This window comes from Colletotrichum gloeosporioides, assembly GCF_011800055.1.
Source record: "Colletotrichum gloeosporioides strain Lc1 chromosome Unknown consensus_54, whole genome shotgun sequence".
In the NCBI taxonomy this organism is placed as follows: domain Eukaryota; kingdom Fungi; phylum Ascomycota; class Sordariomycetes; order Glomerellales; family Glomerellaceae; genus Colletotrichum; species Colletotrichum gloeosporioides.
Window position 1 is genome coordinate 302,355 of NW_025544699.1, and position 25,433 is coordinate 327,787.

General features: G+C 55.0%; 5 protein-coding genes across 5 annotated transcripts; 3 read left to right on the top strand and 2 right to left on the bottom strand.

Annotated features, from left to right (window-relative positions):
- Nucleotides 1–397: 397 nt before the first annotated feature.
- Nucleotides 398–2,929, bottom strand: GCG54_00004601 (Vacuolar transporter chaperone 4; the record flags this gene model as incomplete). The annotated part of the gene is made up of 3 exons (XM_045404647.1): nucleotides 398–679; nucleotides 733–2,331; nucleotides 2,384–2,929. The coding sequence occupies 3 exons, from the start codon at nucleotides 2,927–2,929 to the stop codon at nucleotides 398–400; spliced, it is 2,427 nt and encodes an 808-aa protein (XP_045262590.1).
- Nucleotides 2,930–3,754: 825 nt separating this feature from the next.
- GCG54_00004602 (Protein arginine N-methyltransferase 2) lies at nucleotides 3,755–6,163 on the top strand (the record flags this gene model as incomplete). Its single annotated transcript, XM_045404648.1, has 2 exons — nucleotides 3,755–4,979; nucleotides 5,229–6,163. The coding sequence occupies 2 exons, from the start codon at nucleotides 3,755–3,757 to the stop codon at nucleotides 6,161–6,163; spliced, it is 2,160 nt and encodes a 719-aa protein (XP_045262591.1).
- GCG54_00004603 (Hexokinase) lies at nucleotides 5,219–6,892 on the bottom strand (the record flags this gene model as incomplete). The annotated part of the gene is made up of 5 exons (XM_045404649.1): nucleotides 5,219–5,642; nucleotides 5,664–6,148; nucleotides 6,201–6,611; nucleotides 6,672–6,697; nucleotides 6,754–6,892. The coding sequence occupies 5 exons, from the start codon at nucleotides 6,890–6,892 to the stop codon at nucleotides 5,219–5,221; spliced, it is 1,485 nt and encodes a 494-aa protein (XP_045262592.1).
- A 2,326-nt stretch (nucleotides 6,893–9,218) lies between these two features.
- On the top strand, nucleotides 9,219–10,802 carry GCG54_00004604 (Dolichyl-diphosphooligosaccharide--protein glycosyltransferase subunit 1; the record flags this gene model as incomplete). The annotated part of the gene is made up of 3 exons (XM_045404650.1): nucleotides 9,219–9,566; nucleotides 9,609–10,468; nucleotides 10,523–10,802. 3 exons carry the CDS (start codon nucleotides 9,219–9,221, stop codon nucleotides 10,800–10,802), a joined length of 1,488 nt encoding a protein of 495 aa, XP_045262593.1.
- Nucleotides 10,803–14,290: 3,488 nt separating this feature from the next.
- GCG54_00004605 (Sphingolipid long chain base-responsive protein LSP1) lies at nucleotides 14,291–15,377 on the top strand (the record flags this gene model as incomplete). The annotated part of the gene is made up of 3 exons (XM_045404651.1): nucleotides 14,291–14,355; nucleotides 14,415–14,940; nucleotides 14,991–15,377. The coding sequence occupies 3 exons, from the start codon at nucleotides 14,291–14,293 to the stop codon at nucleotides 15,375–15,377; spliced, it is 978 nt and encodes a 325-aa protein (XP_045262594.1).
- Between the last annotated feature and the right edge of the window lie 10,056 nt (nucleotides 15,378–25,433).

Consider the following 25,433-nt stretch of genomic DNA (forward strand, 5'->3'; position numbering starts at 1 on the left):
TCAGCTTGGAAAGTCGAATCCTACGGGGCACGACAGTCGAGCTCAAAACGGCAAGAAGTGCTGGCAAGAACGTATATCATTGGAGCATTGAGGCCTCGCAGGATTGGAAGCAAAGCGCGCACCTGTGCAAGTTTTACATGTCAATCCATAAGTCTAGGGATAGGGCAGCGCGATCATGGTTAGCACCTTATCTTGACCCATTCGATCCGTTCATTCTTGTCTACTTTTTCTCTTCTTAGGTACAGATATATCCAATACTCAATGATATGGCACCAAAATGCATCACAACAAACGAAACAGGTTTGACAGAACCACCAATGCTGATCGACCATAGAGCACCCGCTTCATACTACAAGATACAAGGAATCTATTTTCCGGGGGATAAAAACATAAAGGCTCACCAGTACTGACGTTCTCTACCCTCAAAAGCAAAGTTGAGTACCACGGCGATGAACAACGCACCGCAAAGCGCGCTGGGACCCCAACGGTCGTAGAACTTGGCCGCTCTCCTGGTACGAATTGCCTGGCTTCTGTACAGGTAGATTGCGACAGAGTAGCAGAGCGACAGAATGGCCAGCAAAGTGAAGACTCCGGCCACGATGAACGAGGCACTGGTAGGCTTGGAGCCGAAGTTGAGCAGCGTGACGGCGACAGTGCCGACGTAGATTGAGAATTCGAGCTAGATGATCAAGTCAGCAGTAATTCTGATGTCAGATTCTAATGACAACTTACCCAGCCTAGGAAGGTCCTTTCCGCCGCGAAGTATACCTTGGGCTCAACGCGGACGGGGACGTAAATCTTCTTGCCCTTGGGTGCCTTGAACCTCTTAGTCTGAACAGGGCCGGTGCCAAAAAGCTGCGTGGTTGCATCTCGCCTAGGAATCACTGAGCCACGGGGATGAGGCACAGCCCACTTCAACACATCGACAGCACCCTGCCCGAAAGCGCGGGCCTTCGTTGATGCCAAAGTCGAATAGTAAGTCCAGCCGCCTACTCTGCGCGCCTCCTCCAGAACTTCGTCCGCATCGTACTCCTCGTCCGAGTCGTACAAGAAGTCTTCGCCTTCGAGGGCATCGGTCGTTTGGTCTTCGATATCGGCCGCTCCATTCCTCGCAGCTCCTTGGCGACTGGACTCCCCGTTCGTGGTACCGTTGTTGCTGATTATCAAAGCTCCCTCCTCGTCATCAGAGTCAAGGTCATCATCCTCGTCATCTGATGTTGTAGCCGTCGCCGACTGGTTTGGTCTGTGGATACCAAAGTCGTGTGTAGCCGGCTTTCTGATATCGACATCCATCTGCGGCATCCAGAAGGGAAGCAGATTGATGCGATCGGGGAATAGGCAAGCAACTCCATGGATGAACTTGGAAAACTTGGGCACAGCCTCAACAAGATGGCTGGATATAAGCTGACGCACCCATTCCGGAGGCTCCTGACCAAGCTGCGTCTGCAGCTTGACTTCGAGGACCGCATACGGGAAGCGCACAATGTCGCTTGGCGGAAGCTGCGAGAAGGGGTAGTCAATACCAATATCCATGCGCCTCCAGTTGTCGCCGGAGCGGTTGACGCCGTCGAGGTTGTCTTCCCGAACCATGGTGAGTTCAGTGTCCAGAGAGATACGGACACGAGCATCGGCGGGGAGCTGGAAGGCAGTGCGGTTGTAGAAGGACCGGCACACGGGCTTGTAACCCTTCTTGAGAACAGAGTACTGGACTTCCGCAGCGAGCCTCTCGTCCTCGGCAATCTGCTTCTCAGGCTTCTTGCCCTCCTTGCGCGCCTTCTCGAAGAGAGCTGCCGGCAGAAGCTCACCTCGCATGTACGAGTTGACGTTCTTCTCCTTCAGAGAGAAACGCGCCTTGACGGATTTTTCTCCTGTCCAGTCCTCACGATGGGTCTTGCGCTCAACAAAGATATTCTCGCTCTGCATTCCACCGTACCATCTCAAACGGATAGCCTCGGCTCCCTCCGTCTTTTTCAGACGGCCCTCGTACAGGTCCCAGGCACTCGGGTTGTCGTAGTAAATGGACGTAATTGCCGAGTCCTGCGTCTCAAATTCCTTGCTGGCGTTGAAAACCAGGACAGGCAAGTGCTTCAGGATGATGAGCTTCAACTCGGTCACGTTGTCGGGGTGGACCCAGTATTTCGTCGTGTTACGAACGAAGCTTCCCTGAGAGCCACCAGCGGCGCTGTCACCCTTGACCGGGTTTCCTCTCGTCCTCACCAAGTCGTACAGCTTCGACAGCTTCACTACGGAGGCATCGTAGTTCTCCTTGTAGAAAGGCTTCGCCTTCAGGCGGGTGTCGAAAACGGGCTTGAGGTGCCAGCCAGTCATTTTCTGCGTCGCATTAGCCCAACATCCCGCTGCCGAAGTCGCGGCATAAACTTACGTCGTGCTTCTTGATAATCTTATAGAACCCAGTATAGTTGAGCTGGACAAACTTGGCAAGATCATGCACATCGGCAATGATGTCGCTCAAGTCCTCCTCCAAGAGCATGAACTCCTCCTCGCTGGGGCCATCCTCGCGAGGGCCGCGCTCGATGAGACGATTGACGACGCCTCTAACCTCGCGCTCGCTCACGGCGATGCGCCTCGAAATCTCCATGGCCTTCACCTGCTGCTTCGTGTGCACCTTGTCAAGCTCGGCCTCGAGCTTTTTCACGAAGCGGCCCTCATCCTCCTCGGACCACTCGCGCTTAATGCCCTTGCCTTTGCCATTGTCGGTCGAGATGACGGGGCCAGTGGCTGTTTTGAGGTCGGCCTTGAGGGCGTCGTAGTCGATGTAGTACCACTGGTACTCGCGAATAACGCTCGAACGGAGCTGCTCGCCGAACTTCATGACGACGATTCCAGGACGGGCGCGCCAGGGTTCGCTGGGTGCTAGACTCGGTCGCCAAGTTCGTTCCTGTGTCTTCAGGTCGTGGACAATTAGCATGAGGAATTGTCGCGCCGAAAGGAGACCATTTTTAGAGACTAGGGACTTAAAAGTCTGTTGTCGGAGAAAGCCTTCCAACCGAACCAAGGATGGTGCCTTTTGCTTTTTGAGGCATAGGTTGACCAAGGTTCCAGGGAAACGGTGGAGTCTATCGAAAGGGATATCTTTTTCGTAATGGAGATGGGGTCTCACCTATGCAGCTCTTTAGCCGTACTACCCGGATGGCGCAGGAGTAAAATGTTCCAATAGTTGGTGCGAAAGATGCGCAAGTTGAGGAACGTTCGCCTGTCGCGGTCGGGTCGCCCAGGCAAAACAAATGGGAGGCGATGGAATGGAAGCGGCCGACGGTTTACGAGACAAGCTTCCGGCAGGGGGGATTGCCTGGCCTGCAGCAGAAGTGGCTCTGACGATGGAGCCCCAAACCCAGTAAAATGCAGCTTAGACGCGGCTAGCTCCAGGCCGTCTGGGCCCAGTACCCGCTGCTACTCAGAGCTCTTGGCAGGGGGCATTGGCCAATTGAGAACGGCAAAGGAGCACGTGCATCCCCGTACGTCACAGCGCCTTCAGTGCAAGGAAGGAATTTTTTTTGGGGGGCCCATGGCGGGGTTGCAGCGGCGGGGGACTACCACCCGGAGCCGTCGAGAGAAAACTTGTTGCAAGGCTTGCTTTGCGCCGGCCGGCCTCCAAATTACCACGGACCGGTCCCCGCCGCACCGATCCCCGATCGAAGTCTTTTCAAACCCGAATCCTTCCTTCCGATCCCAGACACTCCGGATACGGACACCGCCCTTGGCTCGCACCCGGTCAACCCCTTACCTCGCAACCATGGCGATCGACGACTCGTTGCAAGCGCGCATCACCACCGACTGCCCGGAGGAGACCCGACAAATCCTCCTCCACGCCTGGAGCCATGATGTTTCCGAGCTAAAGAAGCTCCTCGATGCCCCTGGCAAAGCAAGCGTGCAAGACCCCACGACCGGCGAGACACCTCTCCATGCCGCGATCCGCGCATGCGGACCTGCAAAGGAGGATGGTGATATCGAGGAGGCCAAGGAGACGGTCTACGAGCTCTTCCTGAAAGGCGCCATCTGGAACGACGTCGATGCCAACAACGAGACACCAGGCTGCCTTGCTCAGCGCCTAGGCCAAAGTGAGCTCTACAAGCTCTGCGTAGAGGCTGGCGTGCGCGCCGAGCTGCTGTTCGGCTTGCTGGACGGCTACGAGGAGTTGGGCTCTCAGATGGACGAAGACGAGGAGGTGGAGGTGATCGAGGAAGCCGAAGCCATGGAGGCTGACGTTCAAGATGGTGAAGAGGCCCCCGAGCTCGTCGAGGTGGAGAAGAAGTTCGTACCGCCGACGGTCGCCGACTCGGACGTCAAATCGGAAGAGTACCTCCGCTCAAACCTGACCTACTCAGACGGCAAGCTTGTCGACGACGGCGGCAACGGCGTCATGATGGCCTGGGAAACAGAAATCATGCGCAAGAGCGTCGACGCTGTCCTCCCTGGCCTGGCTGTTGGCAAGCGGATCCTCAACGTCGGCTTCGGTATGGGCATCATCGACGCCATGTTTGCCGAGACCAAGCCTTCCAGACACCATGTCATTGAGGCGCATCCCGAGGTGCTCGAGCACATCGATAAGCCCAACTCCAAATTCGGGGCAGCGTGGGAGGCGAGTGGACCCGAGGAGGGCGCATACAAGATCCACCGCGGACGCTGGCAGGATATCGTGCCCAAGCTACTGGAGGAGGGTGAAATTTACGATGCTATCTACTTCGACACTTTCGGCGAGGATTACGGCCAGCTGAAGATGTTCTTCACGGAGTACATACCTGGCTTGATGGACGAGGCCGGCCGTTTCAGCTTCTTTAACGGCCTTGGAGCTGACCGCAAGATATGCTACGATGTTTATACCAAGGTTGTGGAGATGCACATGGCCGATGCAGGCCTGGACATCGAATGGGATGAAATGGACGTCGACATGAAGGGTCTGGAAGAGGCAGGCAAGGGAGAGTGGGAAGGTGTGAAGCGCCGGTATTGGACTTTGGACAGTGAGTTAACCCCCGACTTTACCTCACTGGTCACATACTAATACCACTTCAGAATTTCGACTGCCGACGTGCACATTCCTGGGTTAACTCCCAGATAGGGATACTGATTGTATGAGCTATCTAAAAGCTTTGGTGAACGTAACCATATGAGCCCGTCCAGATAGGAACCGAATCAGCAAAATCCCGTCTAATCCTGTAACCTTATCGCGTTTCCTTTTTCATACCGCTCCTTTGGGATTTTATTTGAAGTTCTCAGGGTGCAGAATGCCGGCCATGTTGCCTTGCTGAACGCGCTTCAGGGTCAGGGCGGCAATAAGAGCGGCACCAACACCGCTACCGTCCTCTGCAGCAAGAATCTCGACAGGGTCCTCCTCCTTGGTGCTCTTCTTGGCGGGCCAGTCGAGGATCTCGCGGAGAGCTTGGGCGCCACGAGCCTTGAAGTGAGGGTACTTGTTGAATACCGAACCGTCAGCGCCAACGTGGCAGCTCTCGTAGCCCTTCTTCATGCATATGGCGGCGACACCGCAGGCAGAGAGGCGGGCAGCACGAGTGCCGATGAGCTCAGCAAGACGGCGGATGAGCTCGAGCTCGGGGCGAGTAGCCTTGAGGCCAAGCTTGGAGGCAAACAGATCGCTGGTCTCTTGCAAGTTCTCGAATGGGTCGCTGTGATATGTCAGTTCTTACACGGACACAGGGTGCCAGAGTTTTACGTACTCCTCGATGGCGGACAGGAAGGAGGAGTCCAGGGTGTAGGCCTTGCGGAGCTTGGCGATGTCCTGGTTCTCAAAGATGTGGATGGATTTGTTGTCGTGGAGGTCAACAAGGACCAGGCGGAAGATCTCACCGAGATAGAGGCCGGCGATCATCTTCTCGAACGCTTGCTGGCCGGGACGAGGGGAATCCTTGTCAATGATGATATCGTAGGGGGTGCGAGGCAGGACCTGGTGCTCGTTGTCAAAGGCACCCCACTCGCAGTTGATGGCCATAGGGGTGTCAGGGGGCAGGTTCATGTGGGCAAGTTTGGGAATGGAGCCGCAGTTCTCCATGTAGGCGGCGTTGCAACCAGTGCCGAAAATGCAGCCAATCTTCATCTTGGTGTCGGTGTACGCCGAGGCAATCAGAGTACCGGTAGTATCGTTGATCAGAGCCGTGAGCTTGATAGGGACGTTCTAGGGACATGTTAGCACATGCGGCAAATCCAAGGACCTTTCGCGCCCTCACTCTCTTAGCCAGGGCCTCCTCAAGGAAGGGAACCACATTATGTCCCTCAACACCGTCGATGTCGAAGCCCTTGGTCCAGCGCTGAAGGATACCCTCATCGATGTAGTTCTGGGTAGCAGGGTAGGAGAAGGTGAAACCGAGGGGAATCTTCTCGTCCTTGGGGTGGTCGGGGTGGTGAGTGTCGACGAATTGCAGCAAGCAGTCGGCGATGTACTCCCAAAGCTCATCAGACTTTCCGGTCTTGAGCTCCTCGGGCATGCGGTACTTAGACTGAATGATGTCGAACTCAGACTTCTGGTCGGTGAGGGTGATCTCGCAGACACGGAGGTTGGTGCCGCCCATGTCGAGAGCCAGGAAGGTGCCAGTCTCATAGCCATCTGGGAAGGACATAACCCAGGTCGGGTTCATGGGCTAGTACTGTTGTCAGAAAACCATGTAGAAGCTGGCTCAGTCCTTGTTGTCATGACTTACGATGCTACCGCCCTCGACACTCAGACCTATCTCTATATGAGTAGCTATTCAAACGCCGACCTTATCAACAGTTGAGACTCACCCTTGTCAAGCTCCGAGATGAAGTGCTTGCTGATAGCCTTGAGCTTCTCGGTGGGCACCGTGAACTGCTGCTCAAGCTTCTGGACCTCTGCAAGAAGGTCCTTGGGCACATCGGCCATGGAGCCTAGAATTTCACTCATGGTTAGCGATCGCAATAGAAAAATAGGCTCCTTGGTAAGAATTGCTTGCTTTTCCGTGAGGGATTGGGGTTAAAGATATCGGTATGGTGGTAGGAGCGCTCCCTTGTATGGGGCGCGATTGCCTTGTCGACCATGGTGAAGGGTGAGAGGGATAAGACTGGACAAAGGTTGTGCTTGGAAACACCGCTCTCGAGCTATTTGCTCAGCCTCTGGGCACGCGACTTGTTTTGTGTGAGGGTATCACCAGTGATCGAGGAGTGAAAGCAGGTATATAGATCTGAGCAACAAAGGGCAAACTGCAACAGACAAGCAGGGAGCGGTCAACACAAAGCAGCCAAGCAGACAGGAATGGCGCTTGCCAGCTTGTTATACCAACTGGCAGCTCTGGGGAAAGAAGAAAGCTGGGGTGAAGGTGGGGGAGTGTCTGATAAGTGAGACCGTGTCCCAGCTCAACGCTAAGTATTTGGGCACCTTTCCCAATGAAATAGGCACTGCTTGACAAGCTACCCCTTGGCCCTGGGGTATCTCCGTCGGAGTAGCTCAGCAGAGCAGCCCAGCCTTGTGGCGCACCGTGTACTCCGACACAGGAGGCGTGGGAAACGTCAAAGTGGCAGCCGGGAATGGCATTGGGCGATTATGTAGGTGTGTGCGGGATGGGGATGGGAGGATGAGGCGTTGAGGAGGACGGGAGGGTGTGACGCCTGCATGAGTTGCGTGGTGTGGGAGCGGTACAATTGCCAGCACTTTCGAGAGTAGGGTGTCTCGAGCATTGTCTCAATCAAAGACCAGGGTCCGATGGCTCCATTACCTCCATCTCGAATGTTCGGACAGTCGATCCGGGGAAAACAATGGAAGAAATCGTGAGTTTGAACTTACCCTTCCTAGAGGGCGGGACCTTGGGACCAAGACCAACCATTTTGACCGGTAGCTCTGGAAGATGGCGGGGTAAAGATGGTGAGGGGTCGAATTTAGGTTGTAGGTGGTGAAAGAGACAACGGGGATGTAGGTCGATTCAATATGAAGTGAAATGCTCGAGGACGACAAATCCGTGGTGTTGTTGTATAGGTGGGCGGTCAAGCAGCTCGTGGTGGTGAGAGATACCGACTGCTGTGACGTTGCGGAAAGGGCGAAGGTGCGTGGATCAGATGACTGAAGGTGAGAGGTCGGCCGTACGAATAGAGCTTCTTGAGTGGGCTCAGGAAGGTGCAGCGTGGAGGGGTCCTGCGCGGATTGGAAGCAAGGCGTCTCACAGGGGACCTTGACCAGACCTCATTTTTAGCACACACTTAAGGCTTAGGCTGCACGCTCCTGCACAATCTGTGGCCCCTGCCTTTCTCTTGGGTCGAGTCCTGATCCCCCGAAACCGCTGAGGTAGAAAATCAGCACACCTTGAATCGCCAAAGCTGTGACTGAACGGGGCCAATTGGCAGCTTTCAGACATGCGATTTTTTTTCTCACTCATCGTCTGTCCCACTAGGTGCCGCGGAGCAGAGCCGTCAAGCCCCGTCCAGTGATTATTACGAGATTTGCAGCGGCCTTACTCAGCTGGGATGCGCCCAGGAACGCCGCAGCGATAGCGGTCTGTTGTGGACCGGGTTGCTACCTAGGGCTAAACTGAACTCAATTGTTCTGAGCATTTGCTAGGTAGGGTTATGTTGAGCCTCCGAGACATGCTTCAGTAAGGTCAATTATACGTGTTCGGAGGGCTTGAAGACCGGCGCCTATCCCGGGTCAGATGGTATCTTGGATGAACTCCAGCATCTCCAGGATCTTGGATACCTAGGGCGCCTGACACAACACCCATCCCAAACTCCGGAGCTCTCGGTGTGTGACGTGGAGCAAATCGCAGCTCAACCACAGCACAGAGAGAAGCTGTTTGCCCCACCAATACCCGAAGCCAGTCGTCATTGGAAAAGCAGGTGCCCCGCAACGCTAAGCGAGAAGCAAGCTGGAAAGTGTCAGAAAATATCGTTGAGGTGGACGGCTAAGGTGTGGCTGGAGCTATGCTCTCTACTTAGCCTCAGATCAGAGACGCTGGCCGCGTGGCCTGCCCCGGGAAATGTGGCGTGCCAGAGGACTGGCGGGGGGGACTCCCGGACTTGCATTGACCCGACCCGGCGGTTCCCAGCTAGACCTGGCCCGTGCGCGCCGTCAAGCAACGTATCCGTAAGCTTTTGGCTGGGGGTAGCTGTCTCAGGAGCCAGATCATCAATTCGGCAATGGAGTGAATGCCCCAATTGCGCCTCAACAACCGCTATTCTCCATTTCTGATTCTCACTGCCGGGAGCGCTCTGTAAATGAGCATCTCCCTCGACTTTTCCACATAATGAGAGCCTTCGCCATCGCCGCTGGGCTTCTGAGCCTGCTCTCCCCAGTGGTCGCAAGCTCCGCCGCGGCAGACAAGTCGGAAGTCAATCAGCCATCCACCTTCAGGCCGCCTCAGGTCTTCAAGAACGCCAATCTTGTACACATCATCTCCCTCGAGAAGAACTACGTCAAGGAGTCAATCAATGTCCTGATCGAGAACATTGATAAGCAACCCCAAGATGAATACTATCTGCCATTCACCCCCGACCAGATGTCGCGCGTTGGCGGCTTCGAGGCCAAGGATAGGAAGGACCCCGAAGCTGGACCCTTTGCTGTTGACGCTGTCGAGTTCGATCCTTCGAGGTCGGTACAACCCTGATTCTTCTCGTGCCCACCATTGTGCTGACAGCCTAGCAGCGAGATCCAGTACTACAAGATCAAGCTTCCCGCGCCCTTGAAGGCTGGCGGCCAGCAGACCCTGAGCATCTCCTATTACCTCCTCAAGGCCTACAAGCCCCTACCCGCCGCGATCGCCCAGGAGGAAAACCAGTTCCTCGCGTACGACTTTTCAGTGTACGCCCCCTCGGCCTACGTCACGACGAAGCAGAAGACCGAGCTCAAGTCACACTCGTCCAACATCCCCGACTACACCAAGCTCCCTGGCAGCGGTGACATCAAGGAGTTCCCTCAGAAGGCCGGCTCGAAGCTTACATACGGCCCCTTTGACGAAAAGCCTGCTGGTGCCGCCTCCAAGGCCCAAGTGCGATTCGAGTTCACCAAGCCCGTTACCCACGTCTCCAAGCTCGACCGTGACATCGAGGTCAGCCACTGGGGAGGAAACGTGGCTTTCGAGGAGAGATACGAGCTCTACCACCGCGGTGCGAACTTGTCCAAGCTCTTCAACCGTGTCAAGTGGCAGCAGTCGCAATACTTCAACCCCAACACCTACGCTCTGAAGGAGTTGCGCTTTCCCCTGAAGGTTGGCAGCGCCGACGCCTACTTCACCGATGCTATTGGCAACGTTTCGACGTCGAGATTCCGTAGCAACAAGCGCGAGGCTCTCTTGGAGATCAAGCCCCGCTACCCCGTGTTCGGTGGCTGGAAATACCCCTTCACAATCGGCTGGAACTCCGATGCCAAGAACTTCGTCCGTACCGTTGAGGCCGGAAAGTACGTTGTCAAAGTGCCTTTCCTCGAGGGACCTAAGCAGCCCGAGGGTATTGAGTACGGTCAGGTCAACCTGCGCATCCTTCTCCCCGAGGGAGCCACGTAAGTCGAAATGGTCTCGTTCCGTCTTGTGATGGCCCGCTAACTTGCGAATAGGAACGTCAAGTTCTACACCAGCATCCCCCAGTCGGCCATCGCCGACTCGGCTGTTGGCGTCCACCAGACCTACCTCGACACCGTCGGTCGCACCTCTGTCACCCTCAAGGCTCAGAACCTTGTTGACGAGTTCCGAGACCGTGAGGTGATTGTAACATACGACTACTCGGTGGCTTCTGCTCTGCGGAAGCCTCTCATCGTCTTCGCCAGCATGGTGTTTGTCTTTGTTGCGGCTTGGGTTGTTGGTGGACTGAACCCTACGATCGCGAAGAAGAAGTAAAACGGACTATAGACCTCGGAGGCGGCTTTTCCTAGCATTTGTACATTATCATCAGACGGCATCTAAAAGCAGATGGAACGGATGGCTTTAGAGAATCATGATTGGACTGGCACACTGATCTTCGCGCTGAGAAACGCTTGACCGCTGTCATTTTGAGGCTATGTGGGAGGGTGCCTTTTCCCTCAGCAAATATGACGGGTAGGGCCTACGCCTACAAGATTAGCCCTCGGAAGGTCTGTCGGGAAGGTCTTCGAGAAGTCATCCCTGCTGCTTTTCCTACAAGCCGCCGGGGAAATGCAGGCTGACGTCGCGGGCTGACCAAGGTGTGTGCGGTGAAGACGGAGTGTGAGTGGATCGGCTGGGAAGATCAGATCTTAACTCTGCTATTAGCGATACAGAGGGCACTAGGAGGTCATCAATTAGACAATCCCACCGATGGGATCGTCCACGCATTCATGAGGCAGGAAGTCCAGGCTCGTCTACACTGGGATGGATCCGTCGAGGTTTTTGGTTAATTTCTTGGTTGATGTTTCTTGCTTTCACTGCAGGACGAGTTCGCAACGACTGTAACGGTAACGGTCACTGTTACCGTTTCTGGGCGGCTTCCGTATTCGCTCGACGACAGCCCAGCTCTGGCCAGCTGAGAAAGTCAGGCGTTCAGAGGAAGCTTTGTTTGGTTTGAGGCCTTATACGATCTGTGACTCGAAACACCAAACTTTCTGCAACTTAGACCTCTCTCTTCTTTCCCCTGCCCTCGTCGATTCCAAAATAAAATCCAACTTCTGACCTTTTTTCGGGGACTCTTTTGCTAGGGCGACTCGGCGGACCGTCTCACGCGGATCAAACCCAGGTGGGGAGACCCTGGCTGCTGCACAGCGGTCTGGACTGGACTGCTGGTGAATGAGGCGGCGCCAGTTCTAAAAAGCAAGGATGGCAGGTCCAACGCTCGATGGTCCCCCGCTGCCGTCGCTGCTGATGGCGGCGGGACGGAGCAAGGGTCAGAACCAGGGCAGCTGCGCCCAAGAACCTGGAAGTAAAGAGCAGCAGAGATGCGCTGAGCCACTTACCACAACTGCATAATACGTAAGGTTAGACGGCAAGGCCAGCCAACCAAGTTGGTTCCTTGTTCGCAGACGCAGGGTTTTCGGTGAGGGCCGTCCTTTCCACTCTGTTTCCCGGGCCCGTCTGAATGCGAGAGGGAGGGGGCCACCCATCCATGCTAGAGTGGGATGGATGACTGACTTGCTTCGCCTTGGCCCTGAGTCCCCTGACATCGTTGACTAACCAGCGCGCACTTGTTAAGGCACACTTGAACGGGAGACGGGAGATATGTGTCCAGGCCAGATCTGTGGAGGGGGGATGAGTAGGGAAATCATAAAAGGCGGCCCGTCGCCCACACCCCGTTCCAGCCTGGCGCATCGTATAGCCTGACACTTACGCAGAAGAACATTCGTTGAATCTTCTACCCGCATCTACCGTCTACCACTTACCTGGCTATATCTATTTTGAAGTGGCCAGCACAACTCATACCAACCCAACCACGCTCTTCCCAGTTCAGAGAACTGAACATCGAGCAAGTTACACATACAACGCACAACCTAACCTACGTCGCTATCTCTACAGACGACATCAAGATGTGCTTCGGAACCGGCGGCCGCAAGCACTACTACCATGAGGAGGTCATCCCCACGAGATATCACCACCACCACCACGGCCATCATCACCACGGCCACCACCATGGCCATCACCACCACCACTCGCCCCGCGCGAGCTACACGAGCGTGAGGCGCTCGTATGTCGCCAACAGCCCGCGAGTCAGCTATGTTGAGCCTGTGGTCTACGAGCGAACGAGCCGCACCTACCGCCGAGATTAAATTCAGCCTCAGCCCTGGAAAAGATTAGCTCCGCGGGAATGCGGATGGACGAACCTTCTTTTGGGCGGGGGATTAGACGAGCTGCAACGGAGCGGCATGATCGTTTCGAAATGAGAAGAGACGGGACGAAAAAAGTTTATTACGCTGTCCAAGCCAGCATGAGCGACAACGCAGCGCAGCGCAGCACAGGACAGGCAGCGATGGCGTCGGTCTACTTGGCAACACAACGGTGTTGAGTATGTGATTTGCCCAGCTGGCGACTCGACAAAAGAGTCGACGAATTTCACGAGTCGTCTGAGAGCTGGGCGACATCATCTCGACTGGGGGGGGCACGGCGTTTGTAACATAGGATTTACGGTGTGTCTTTTTCTTCGATACTTGGGTCGGCATGAATGTCACGAAATATCTACGTTGTACGAATCACGGTTCTGGTGTTAGCTTTTCGGCAGTTCATCTTCTAGACTCTTGAATAATAACGCATAAGTGCTCAAACCGCGACAAAATGCGCATTCCAAACTGATCTGTGATGGCATCCGTGTGGGAGAAACCGCAAAATAATTGCAGGCCAGGGACGAGCACATTCAGGCGGCTCCCAGGCCGGAACGCCGCATTTGACAGGCCCCAGCAATCGGGACGCACGACACAGCAGAGTGGGAGTACCTGCGGGCGGTTGTCAGCCGGGAGCCGTGATCGTGGAGTGATCACTCCGGTGCGACGGGCCAGAATTGGAGAAGTGGAGGAGGAGGATAATGAGGGGGACTGGGAGGGGCAGGGAAAGACCCTTTTTTCCCGAGGTGTCGCCTGGGTCCCCCGTCACCGCCATGACATCATAGCGCGACCCCAACCCTTCGTCATCCTCATCATCATCATCATCGCTGCACCTCTAGAGAACATTACGCTGGGGTAGAAGTGCGAGAAGTGCACACGACGGGCTGGCGCGGCTCGGCTTTCGTTATTTGCAACTATTGAGCTGGCTGCGTCCGCCAGCCTGATGCCATTCCTACAAGGCTCCTCTTAGCTACCCCTAGACAGCTTGACAGCACAGTTGGTGGATGTGCGCTGGATGCCTTCGTGGCCCTCTTGATCCCAACATGGCTAAAGCTTAAGCTAGAGCTAGAGCTACCTGCTCTCCGGCTCCCCTCCTTTTGGTGAGGCATGCCACCTGCCTGCTGCAAGATTATGACATGACTGTCTCACTCGGTGCCCTTCCCTCCCGAGTCAACCGCCGAGGACCCTGTGCCCCTTCTTAAAGTCTTCCTGATACCCTTGTTGCATCGCGGCTGTCGCATCCTACACTGCAACTTCCCTTCCTTAACGGCGCATTATTCTTGCTGCACGATTCCGATCGGAAAGGTCCACACGAGTCTTGGCTCTGAGTATCCGGAACTGCCATCCCATCGAAGAGCCTTCCTTCCCCGGTCGTAGACGCGCATCCCAACTGCAAGGACCAGGTTCCATCCTGCCAAATATCGAGAACCGATCGTGGCTCTGGCCCTAAGCGCCGCGTGAAAGAACAATAGGACGCTCCGGGTCATCACCCAATCGTTCCTATTCAGTTGCCATCATGTAAGCGATGTTGTCTCCCAACAAGCCACCAAAATCAGTGTGACCACGATGCGTCGTTTCTTCTCCTCTCGCAGCGAGGAGTCTGAACTCCCTTGCGGAGTGGCGGCTATCACGTCCTCTCCGTGCCGACTTCCATTCTCAACTTTATTCTACTCCCATGCTAACGCCGCAGTAGGAACCGCTCTCTCTCCATCCGTTCCGGCCACCGCCGCAACGGCTCCCAAAACACCTCCAAGCGAACTGGCTTCTCCTTCAACTCCCTGCGCGGTAACGTCCAGCCTGAGCTCTCACGCAAGCTCTACCGCCTCATCAAGAGCGAGAACAATCTCATCACCGCTCACGAGACCGCCGGCCGCGAACGCGTCTCCATCGCCACTCAGCTCTCCGAATGGGGTGAACAGACCAACGATGAGGCCATCTCTGACATCTCGGACAAGGTCGGTGTCATCCTTAGCGAGCTGGGCGAGCAGGAAGACCAGTATGCGCACTCCCTCGACGATTCTCGGGGCGTACTGAAAGCCATCCGCAACACCGAAAAGAGTGTCCAGCCGAGCCGTGACGGCAAGGACAAGATTGCCGACGACATTGCGAAGCTGAAGATGAAGGAGCCCCAAAGTGCCAGGCTTGTTGTGCTTGAACAGGAGCTCGTTAGAGCCGAGGCGGAGAACTTAGTTGCTGAAGCCCAGCTGAAGAATATCGTACGTTTGAAGCTCGGTGATGTCTCTCAACTTGCACTAACAACCTCTAGACTCGTCAGAAACTGAAGGAGGCGTATGAGGCCGAGTTTACCGCCACCATCGAGCGCGCGGCAAAGCAGATCATCCTCGCCAAGCACGGTCGACGTCTCCTACAACTACTTGATGATACCCCTGTCGTTCCCGGCGATATGCATCCCACGTACAACCACGGTCAGCAAGCGCGGCAGATTCTGAACGATGCAGAAGACGACCTCCGAGACTGGTCACCAGACCAAGACTTCACCCCTCAGACCGACACCTTTTCTGATGCTCAGACTAAGATTCATGATGAGGACGCTAGGATCGTTGCCAGCTCGGTGCCTGGGGAGAAATCACACGGCACCGACAATGCTAGCATCTCGAGCAACGGTACTAAGCAAACCGAGAGCGTGGCTTGAGCATGAAGACGTAGTCTAAGGATGTTATTGGTATACATTTTTCGGTATCCTAGGGAGTTACTGGAAGGATGGTGGACATGGGTGCTTCATGCTGCGTTGTTTTATGTAATACCATCGATACGGCCGTCCTTCAATGATTGAATGATAATGCGAAGTAATCGTTTCTCGATATAAGGCGTTGCCATCTACATGACAGTGGTACGATGAGATCGAAACAGGAATCTACACGACGGAACCATTTGTTAACTTGATCGCCATCCGCCATACAATGCTTTCGGACCCTTATGAGGAGCTTCGAGTAAGCATAAGATGCCACTGGGATGCCCCGTTGTCTTCAAGTTGCACATGAATACCAGATGATGGATATGCCTCAGGGGGTCTTGACAATAAGAAAGATTACTCTAGCCATAGGCTTCCTGTTGTAAGAGCTGCTGATACAGAGTCCACTCCCTGCCGTCGATTGTCTTGGTAGAGATGGTCTCTGCCATAAGCATCTGGAGAGATTGTATACTGTCGGCTATCTCATTTTGACAGGTTGTGGACGAGAAACTGGTACAGACACAACGATAACTCTGATCGATGTCTCTCCCCGGACTAGGATAGAAATAGGCAACTAATCGCATCATTATTTGGCGGGAAAGGTGATGGAATGAAGAGCGGAGAGCTACAGCAATGGTGACGAGGGCGCAGCCCCCGATGTTCGCGACAACGCCCCCCCTCCCACGGAAGAGGAGCTCATGTGCACGGAAGCATAAAGATGAAGAAGGCGGAGGACCTTGGTAGTCTCTGGTCAGTCGAGACGCTTGGATCCTAATTATGCCATCACCAGGCCATTCCATCCACGGAACGCTTGCCACTCAGTGAGATTTGGTGCTGTTGCTGCGTACACGAGGTCTCCTGCAGTATCTGGGGAGGTTATCCCCTACTCCGAATCAGCAATGGACCAAACTCCCATCTAGAGCCTTGTCAGGCTCGTTCCAATGAAGGAAATTGTGCTGGATATAGGTCTCCAGGACATACAAGGTCCCGAGCCATGGATTGATCCTCGGAGTATCTGAGGAAGGTGGATCGATGCAAATTTGGCATCTCTGGTCTTCGACTGATACCAGGATAAGTCGCGACCACCCATGGCTGTCTGCCTACGCAAGTTACCTGGTGATCAATTCAACATTGGACTCGACAATGATGAAACAGAGCATAGTTTACATTACCTTCGTCTAGTCTATGTATTCTGAGTTGCCTGAATAGTAAAATGTGAAGTTGACTGACGGTTTTTGCAACCAACTCGAACTGATTCCCGACGGCAAAGGGACTACGCCGGAACCAGCAAGTCAGAGTCAGAGACGGTTTATTGCAACTCATTTCTTACACTTTCGAATGGACTCTCATCGAATTCAATCTCTAAACAGAGTCGATGGAAATGTCTGGTTGCGATGTCACGATTTGCAAAAGCACGTATATTCCCCGGGCATCACGACTATAAAATCAGACTGGATATAAGGCGTCCTAAGTATTGACCAGTTGATCACTCCTAAATCATAGTTGGAGAAATGGCTGGTCGCGGAAACAGCGAAGATTGATGCCGAATAACAAATGCCCAGTCTTACAGTGCTGCATAGCGGGATTTGAGAGACCTCATCACTTCACACACACAAACGTCTCGATCTATTTCACGTAACTGTCGCATATGAAGGTCAGATTTCATTCATTGCCACATGACTTGAGCGTGGGTTCACTCCGTCAGCACGAGTTGCTCTGATACAGAGGCCTCCCGCAGTCGCTTCCCGAGAACCCTGTTGTTGGCCGTGTTCTCAGTATCTATTCAGGCTAGCATGCCATCGACCTTCCCAAGAGTCAAGTACACGCAGTCAGGCGTTCTCATCCTGTCCGCAAGCTTATCACTTCTTTGTTTCGAGATCGCAAATCGACTCAATGGGGCTAAACCCGATGCCATGCTTCATACAAATACCTTTTGAAGCACCCGAGCTTCCTTCAACGACACCCGCCGTGCAAATGAACAACACCCGAGAACCGCAGACTAACGCCGACGTTCCCTAGCTCAATAGCTGGCATGTTCCCCCACATTGAAACCCTTCGTCACTCACGAGAGGTTGGAACTGGGCTGAGATATGAGAATGCTTCTCTGTTATAGAATCTTATTATGAGTATAGTGACATTCTGGCGAGAGCCACACTCATGCGCAACACACGCTGCGGTGGCTGCATTGGAGATTGCCCAGGTGTTTGAGTGTTCTAGGGCGTGCTGGCACGCGGTGGTTCCTTGCAGGAGTATTGCATTTAGCTGGACAAGACAAATAGTCGACTGCAGATTACAAGATCACGAACTGAATCCTGCGGGTTTACAATGTAGTACGTCGCTAGGCACGAGGGCAAGCGGCAGCCCACCAACGCGTCCCAAGTCAATGGGGCAAACACAAACACAACTGTGCTCCATCAACTGCCGTGCAATGGAACACAGTGAAAATTGCTCGCCCTGGTAGGACGAGCTCTGATGACACAAACATGCACCAAGAACACTAACATGGTAGCTTGTGAAACGATGCATCACGTGGACGGTAGATTTGGCTATTAGATCGGCAAGGGACATATATCACACCGATGCATCGTACTCGCGAAGCTCCAAGCGAAGGGGATAAAAGCGTTCTCGAAGAAAAACCCGACACCCCGAGACTGTCACAAGCGCATGAACGTATTCAATGATGCGGTGCTGTGGGATGGTTCTCGATATGCGGCCGAGGAAGCTTCGCGGAGCCAAGTTCCGGAGCGACTCCACCTTACGGCCGTCAAACGGTCGTCGACGTAGACTTTCAAACGGCGGGTTGGTACCCAAGGGAGCCGCGGGACCGGCCGGCACTGCGCGTCTCACAACACACCCCTGCCTGGTCCGACTTCAGACAGAACGAACGAGGAAGAGGAGGGGGAGGAGGGCAGAAAGCAACTTTGTGCTGCATGCTAAGGTTGCCAAGGTTGTGCCGTCGTTGGCGTTGAGGGTATCGTGAAGCGCAGCCAGTGCAACCCCAACCGAACCATGCGCCGTGCGCATGTGAAGAAAAGGCCAACACGTCACCAACTCAAAAGTGCTGCGCGACCCTGTTGTAAACTTCAGACTGAGGCTTTTCAAAACATATTGCGATCGTCCCCTCCCTATGGGCTTGATCCTTCGCGGGGCCGCCGGTGACGGGTTAGCTAGCTCACGTCTGCGCAAACGCATGTGTGCCAAGCCGGTTTGTAAGCCTTGGGAATCCTGGGGAAGTCGGGTCTTCCTGGCCAAGGCTCCAAAGCCAGAATAAAAAAGGCTCTGGCATGTCAGAGATATATTTTCTCCGAGTACAGCTGGAAGCTTCCCGTGTCATGAGCTATCAGTTCTATGACGTTATACGGGGTAGACAATCGTGATTGCATGCGATAGCGCGCGATTTGTAGCGAAACTACACGTTGCCTGATGGTTTGCGTGTGGAGCTGGATTGAGTTCAACTTCTGGGATGATCCCCCGTGCTTGGGCTCCTGGGTCGTAATAGAGCGAAAGCATATAGAAAGTTGAAGCTTTGCATTGGATCAGGGCCCGAGGTTCGGAAGAAGATGAGGTTGTCTCAGACTCGAGAACCATAGAAACGGACGAGCGTCCGTAATAACAGACGGGACTAAGAACAGCCCCGTTCAGCGTGGACCCCCTTTCCCCCCCCACCCCTGGTGCAAAGGATGATTGGGCTTCTGCTATTGGCGAGAAACGACCGCCGCGGTGCTCCGATCGACGAGAGCTTGACTCGGACGACGACGGTGAAGCTCTCTGGAGTTTGTTCCGCTGGCCAGCGTCACTTGACAAAGATGGAGAGCTCCCCATCTTTGCCAAATCAGGCAGTCTGTAATGCATCCCAACGTTGCATCACACCCCGAGTCCTGAAACCTCAGAATCCACGTGTGCTAACACGCAATTCGAAAATCCACAGAACGACGACGACTATTTCGACGCTCAGGTTTTGACGGGACGGGTGAGCCTGCTCTCTAGAGCAGTGGCCTGCCAGCCGATGAAGCCACAATAGTTCCGAGCGACGTCCGATGAGTTCTGGCCGAGCAGCCCGTATCTCCCAAAACCCACTGAATGTGAACAAAGAACCTGCCAAGATGGTTCACGACGACCGCCGCAGCAGCGCAGCAGCTCTGCTCGACATGTTGGGTTAGGCGCTCGAACCGCATGTTGGTCCTCGATGTTCTGTTGTCTCGCCGGGCGATGGCCCACTGTTGCGGGAAAAGAGGCTGGGTAGCGTGACATTCTGCTCCAGACGACCTCCTAAACAGCAACGTCTCCCAACGTTTGCTCGCCAAACGGCTCCCTAGCACCGATGAGACCCCGGCGCCCCTCTAAAGATGGTGAATGCAACGAGCAAGAGGTTAAAACCGGCCAATCATATCCCCTCCAACCGGTAAACACCGACTCAACGGGAGGCCTGGCAAGTGACCAGTCACCGACACAGAAGAAGATGCAGGCCGAAGCGGTGGCCGGCATGTAATCCATGGCCAAGCGGACGTGGGTTGCAGTGGCAAGCCAGCCGAGCCCCCCGATCTCATTCCAGGGGACCATTGTCTTCATCCTTTCACTGGACGAGACGAGCGGGGGGAGACGAACGCATCCGTGATCCAGAAAAAAAGTCTGTACAAGTCCTAGCGCAGTGGGCAGAGGAAGCAAAAGAAATGGTCCCGTTTCGTGGCTACGAAGTGGCCGCTTCCCACACTGTTAGCACCGTCTCGCATGGCGTTCCACCCATTCTTTTTTTTCCTTTTGATCATCTGTCAGAGACTTGTGGCTGGAGGCGGCTTTGCAGGAGAGTTTTTGTCGAGAACAAAGCTGAGGCTGCTCGAAGGGATGCGGCTTGGCGGACGGCTAGTGCGGAGGTGATCGTACCCTTGATTTCACGACTCACGAGTTGGGAGCGTATCGGTCGAAGCGCCCACACGAGTCAATCGCCGCTGCAGGGTCTTCCGTGGTAGGCTGAAATTTGATACGTTGTTCAGCCCCAAGGCCCGGCATCGTGTAACCGCAACCCGAATACCCAGCCGCTCAAGCCCGGCGGAGACAATACTCGGGTTAGAGGTCTCCTTCTCGGAGCCTGCCATGCGGCCTGGAGGACGCTTCGAGGCGAATCTCCTAGGAGGCACCTGGTAAATGAATGTATTGATAAGCCATCGCTTGTAGAGATGGCTTCGATCCTGGTGGTTACAGCCGACATCTAAGGAAGGATGTCGTCACAGACGGCTGCGTGAAGCAGAAGCAGCTTATCTGAGAATCCGTAGCGTGAAGGCTGTTACTCGCAAGCGCAGCCCGATGCTGTCGATCAACATCGAGGTTCGGGCAAGATGGCAGTGCTCGTTCACCGGACTAGACGTGCTTGGATGCGTAGCATGATGTTCAACTTTTCTCGGAACTAGGCTTGTTGCCATGTTCCTTTGACTTGCTTGAAATCATACGTGGGGTACGGACTGAGCCCGTGGTCGCAGGTTCTACACAAGCTAAGTGACCCATGGTTTCGTCCAGTCATCGTGAACGGAAGACGTCCGATAGACCAAGCGCCGGCAGCAACGCTGGCCATTCATCCAGCGACGATGAGAACTGACAGATGGCGGATACCGCTTGGCTTGGACGATGATTCGGTTGGCTGAAGGCTGAAGCAGACGAAGCCGTCGGACCATAAGCCACGGCTAACAGCATATTGGTACCAGCTTCCAAGAAGTCCCCCCCCACCCATCAAGCCGCGACGTGAGGATTCGGTCTGCATTAGCTCCTATCGGAAGCGGTGATGTAGGGGTTCTTGGTCAGTGTGCTGGTGCTAAGAAAGTCAATCTGGCGTGCATGACGGCAAGGCGTATCGAAATAGGGGTTCAGCAGTATGGTCCAGGCGCTATCCCGCCTCTTTTTCAGCCAGTTCCTGAATGGAGAGTCTGAGTGAGTGACAGACAGCCAAGGTGCGGGAACGCGTTGTGGTAATGGGATGGTCGGTGAAGTTCCAGACTGAACTGGACCGCGTAGACAAATGGGAGGTGTGTGTGTCTGGCTCAGGGGATTGTGGGTGGTTGACGGCATTGTCAGGGAGATTCCGATATCGTTACTGGCATCGACCTCGTTCCGATGAGATTGTTAAACAGGTACCTCCCCGGGCTCGGGTTGAGAATGGGAATACCCTTGGCGGCCACGACGGTCGAGTCAACCGCGATTGGACCTGAGGCAGGGCGGTGTGGCTCAGGGCCGAATCAGATGAGCGACGACTAGGACCACAGTGACGTCGGCGGCTTGGGCTTTTCGGCAGGCGGCAGGTATCCAGTATCACGGTTGAGATGTTTGGTCGGAAGTAAGGTAAGGGAGCGGTGGGAGGCTGATTAAGTTGTCTCGGTTTGCGAGGGTCGGGTACTGAAAACCCACGACCTGTGAGAGCGTTTCCGGGGAAAAGTTGACGAGCGGGGGAAGAGAGTGACTTCGCTTGGACGCAGCGCGAGCATGTTGCAGGAGTTGCCGGAGTTGCAGCTGTTGGCGGGAGGGATGGAATAGCAAGAGATGGGGGTCCTGTTGACGGCGGCGCTGATGGTGGTTGTCGGGATGCTTATTATGATGATAGGTCGCCAGCTGAACGGTTTAATATGAAAGGATGAGCGACGCGAGGGTCTTGAAACGGGCGAAGTTGGCCATGCACGACGATCTCAGAACGGCAATTCAGTTTGGTCTCTTTTGACAAGTAGAAACCTTGAAGATGACCCTGACGATCGGGAGGAGGATTGACTGAGTTGTGACGGTGACGGCATCCCAAGGCATGAGGCCATCTCGTCTGTCGTTCGTTATGTGTTGGAACTCTGTTAGTGTTAGTGTTAGCCCACCAGTCTGTTAGACTCTGAGGAAAGAAAGCGGGTGAGCGGGTGGGCGGGCGGCCAGTCGTTTGCTGGCGTGCCGGGGGCAGCATTGCAGCGGTAGCGGCGCACGCGCACTTTGTGTACTACGTACCACCTGAGAGAAGGGAAAAAAAAAAAAAAGGAAGATGGAGCGATTGTTTTCTTATTCCCCCTCCTCGGATTTCCTTTGTGTCTTCCTTCGTTCCTTCTCCCGTTTGGGTTTGGGCGGAAGGGAGAGAGCGGATTGGCAGAGTGGGATGGGACGACGGGAAGCAAGACCCGGACCCTGCGCGCTTGCTTCCATTCCTTCCCATTTCAACACAGTCCCAATTCACTCTCACACCCTCAGACTTCTGACTTTTATCTGTTCAGGAGTCCACCGCGTGCTTCGAAGCTTGGAGAGGAGGTGACTGTGCGAAGGAGTGCCCGTCTTCAGCGTCGCCTACTGTGCGGCTACATCGACGTTGCTCATGCCCGGCATGCATCGCGGAGAGTGCGAGACCCCTCTCTCCATCCAACCCAGTCCAATCCGATGTGCATTCTGGTGTGACGGGTACCAGCAGCCCGACTTCAATGCACTCCTACTCGGCGCACTCCCGGCTGGCAGCAGCCGTGGCGGGGGAACCGCATATGCCGCAGGCAGGCAACGCAGGGCACGCAGGCAGTTAGCCAGCCAGACAACTGGTAAATCGTCAGCGCCCTGCTGGCTGGATGGGTATCCCTCTTTCCCCGTCTGCTGTCCTGCAATCGAAGGGGGAAAAAAGATCTCGATCCCTTCGTCATGTGCAGGATTCTGGAACTGGTTCCCACTGCTTGCAACCAGCTGAGTAGGGAAGGCTTGGTTTGTAGACGCAACCAAGTACGGGCAGTCCCTGGTACGCCATGTGACAGCCCAGCGCAGGGCTTGCCGTCCGCTGTATGGACTGCCTCTAGAACGTTGGAACACTCTGCACCCGCCTCTGGAGTCTGCGCAGCTGCAGAGCGCGCGACGGGAGAGAGATGGACTGGACTCGACGGGCCCCGACCAGGGACTGCAGCGGTACGGCGGTGCAGCTGGTGGAGACGGAGCGAGGGGTGCAACGCAACGCTACCTTGCGCTGCTGAGATGCCTGCTGGAAGACTGCACATCGCGGTACATAGCGACGTCCCGCACTACTCTTAAGCCGAGCAGCACATGGGACGCTGGCACTGGCTGCTCTGGATGGGGGCCACCAGGAGCCTCCCGCCGTCAACAGCCTAGGAATGCTACCTTGCCTCCCGTTGTCGTTACCAATCGATTCCCCTTGGGGCTCGGAGAGAATGATGCTGCCCTCGCAGTCCAGTCGTGACCCCGAAATGCAACATGGCGAGTCTTGAGACTCGAATTGATTTTCGAGTCCCCCCAAAGCAGCGAACGGCTACGAACCCCCTTTTTTCATGAAAAATTGTTTTCAAAGGTAACTCCACAGTGAGGAAATGCGTTGGTTTTCCCCACACCAACGTGAGAGAAAACGGTTCCAACCCATACGCTAGGCCGTCTCGGGGGACGCTCCTGCAAGTGCCCAAGCAGCCACACCGCGGTAGACACATCAGCGCATGCGCTGACAGACCGGGATGCCAGTACATGTGGTGCTACCCCTGCTAGGTTGTCCAAAGTACTGCTAATGTCTTGCCATCTCTTGAGCAGAGGCGAGATGCTTTGCCTTGCCCTGTCCGACCTCAGGTGCACATACATGGGCCCTTTGGCAGTCTCGACTTCCGCTTGAGTGATGGGAGACGACAGGCCCGACACAAACGACATTGCGGGCAGACGAGCCAGTCGCCAGTTCAATCAGTGGCAACGGCCGACATGCCCCGATGCGTTTTGCTGAGGCGGCCGGACGAGCCAGACGGGGAGTAGACTGCTTCAACGGCCTGCACTAGCCTCTTCTCATCCATTTTCGAGACAATATGCCCATACGGACCGGACACCATCGGCTGGTATTGGCATTAGCATTGGCATGAGAAAAGGGGGAGGGGAGCGGTAAGAAGATACCTTACATAGGTACGGATAGGATACACTGGACTGGACCATTCGCAGGAGCCGTCGGGTTGGACAGGCTGAAGCACAAATCGTGCACGGATGGGCTATCAGCTACCAGCTCTCCAAGCCTACGGATGGCAGGCAGTGGCCATGTATCTCGCCCTGCCTGGAGGTGAATACTCTGACGGTACAGATGCCTTTGAGTCGCATCACGAGAAAAATCCCAGGGCAGGCTCAGGCTTGGAGAGGGGCACACCAGGCTGGGCGAACCAATGCCAGTCGCCAGACGGACAGGACGACCGGGAGAAGCACACAGGAGACCGCTAACAGCGCCTTCCGGGCGTCGACGCTTGTTCTGCGTTAGGAAAGAATATCGATCGATCACCATTCGTATTCCATGTCGCCGTGGAGGGAGAGCGAATTGTTGTGTCCTCAGAGAGGCTCCGTCCACCCTTGCCGGACTACATTTCCCCCCACTTGGGCCGATCTTATTCGCTGGATGATATGGACACCCGTTCGACTCAGAAAGTACCCGTAGCTGCAGTTTTGGCGTAGGAAGGTACGCAAGGCTGGACAGAATGGTGTTAGCGCTGTCTCGTCCACTCTTCTCATTGGCAAATGACTGCTCAGGGTAGGTACCTGCGTATCACCCCTCTCAGGTAGACCGAGTGTATCCCGCCTCGGAAAGCTACTCGAGGTACAACTACATGCTCGCGCACCTCTTCAACATGAATTGTCCCGGTATGCTGTACAGATCCTAACCCTGTGCCGCACTTTCAAGTGCTTGTCCAACCAGCAGCGGCATTAGCCAGCCCAGCGCCAGTAGGGAAATTCGGCCAGCAATACACTCAGCAGTAGCAGCAGTAGCAGCAGCAGCAGCAACAGTACTCTCACCTGCACCGCACCGTCTCTGAGGTTCGCCTCGTCGAACCAATCCTCTCTCCACCTCCCACAAGCCCCCCTCCCCTCGCCTGCCTATCCCATCCCACCCCAATCCCTACATCCGCCCTCCTCTCCATCCGCTGTGGTATCCGTTAAGCCCCCCCCTGTTGCATCTTGTTCCGCCTTATCTCCTCTCTTCTCCAGTGCAGTGGTCCTTCCTCGCTTTGGCTCTTTGCGACCTCTAGCAGCAGCAGCTCGTCCTATCCGCCTGACCATTCT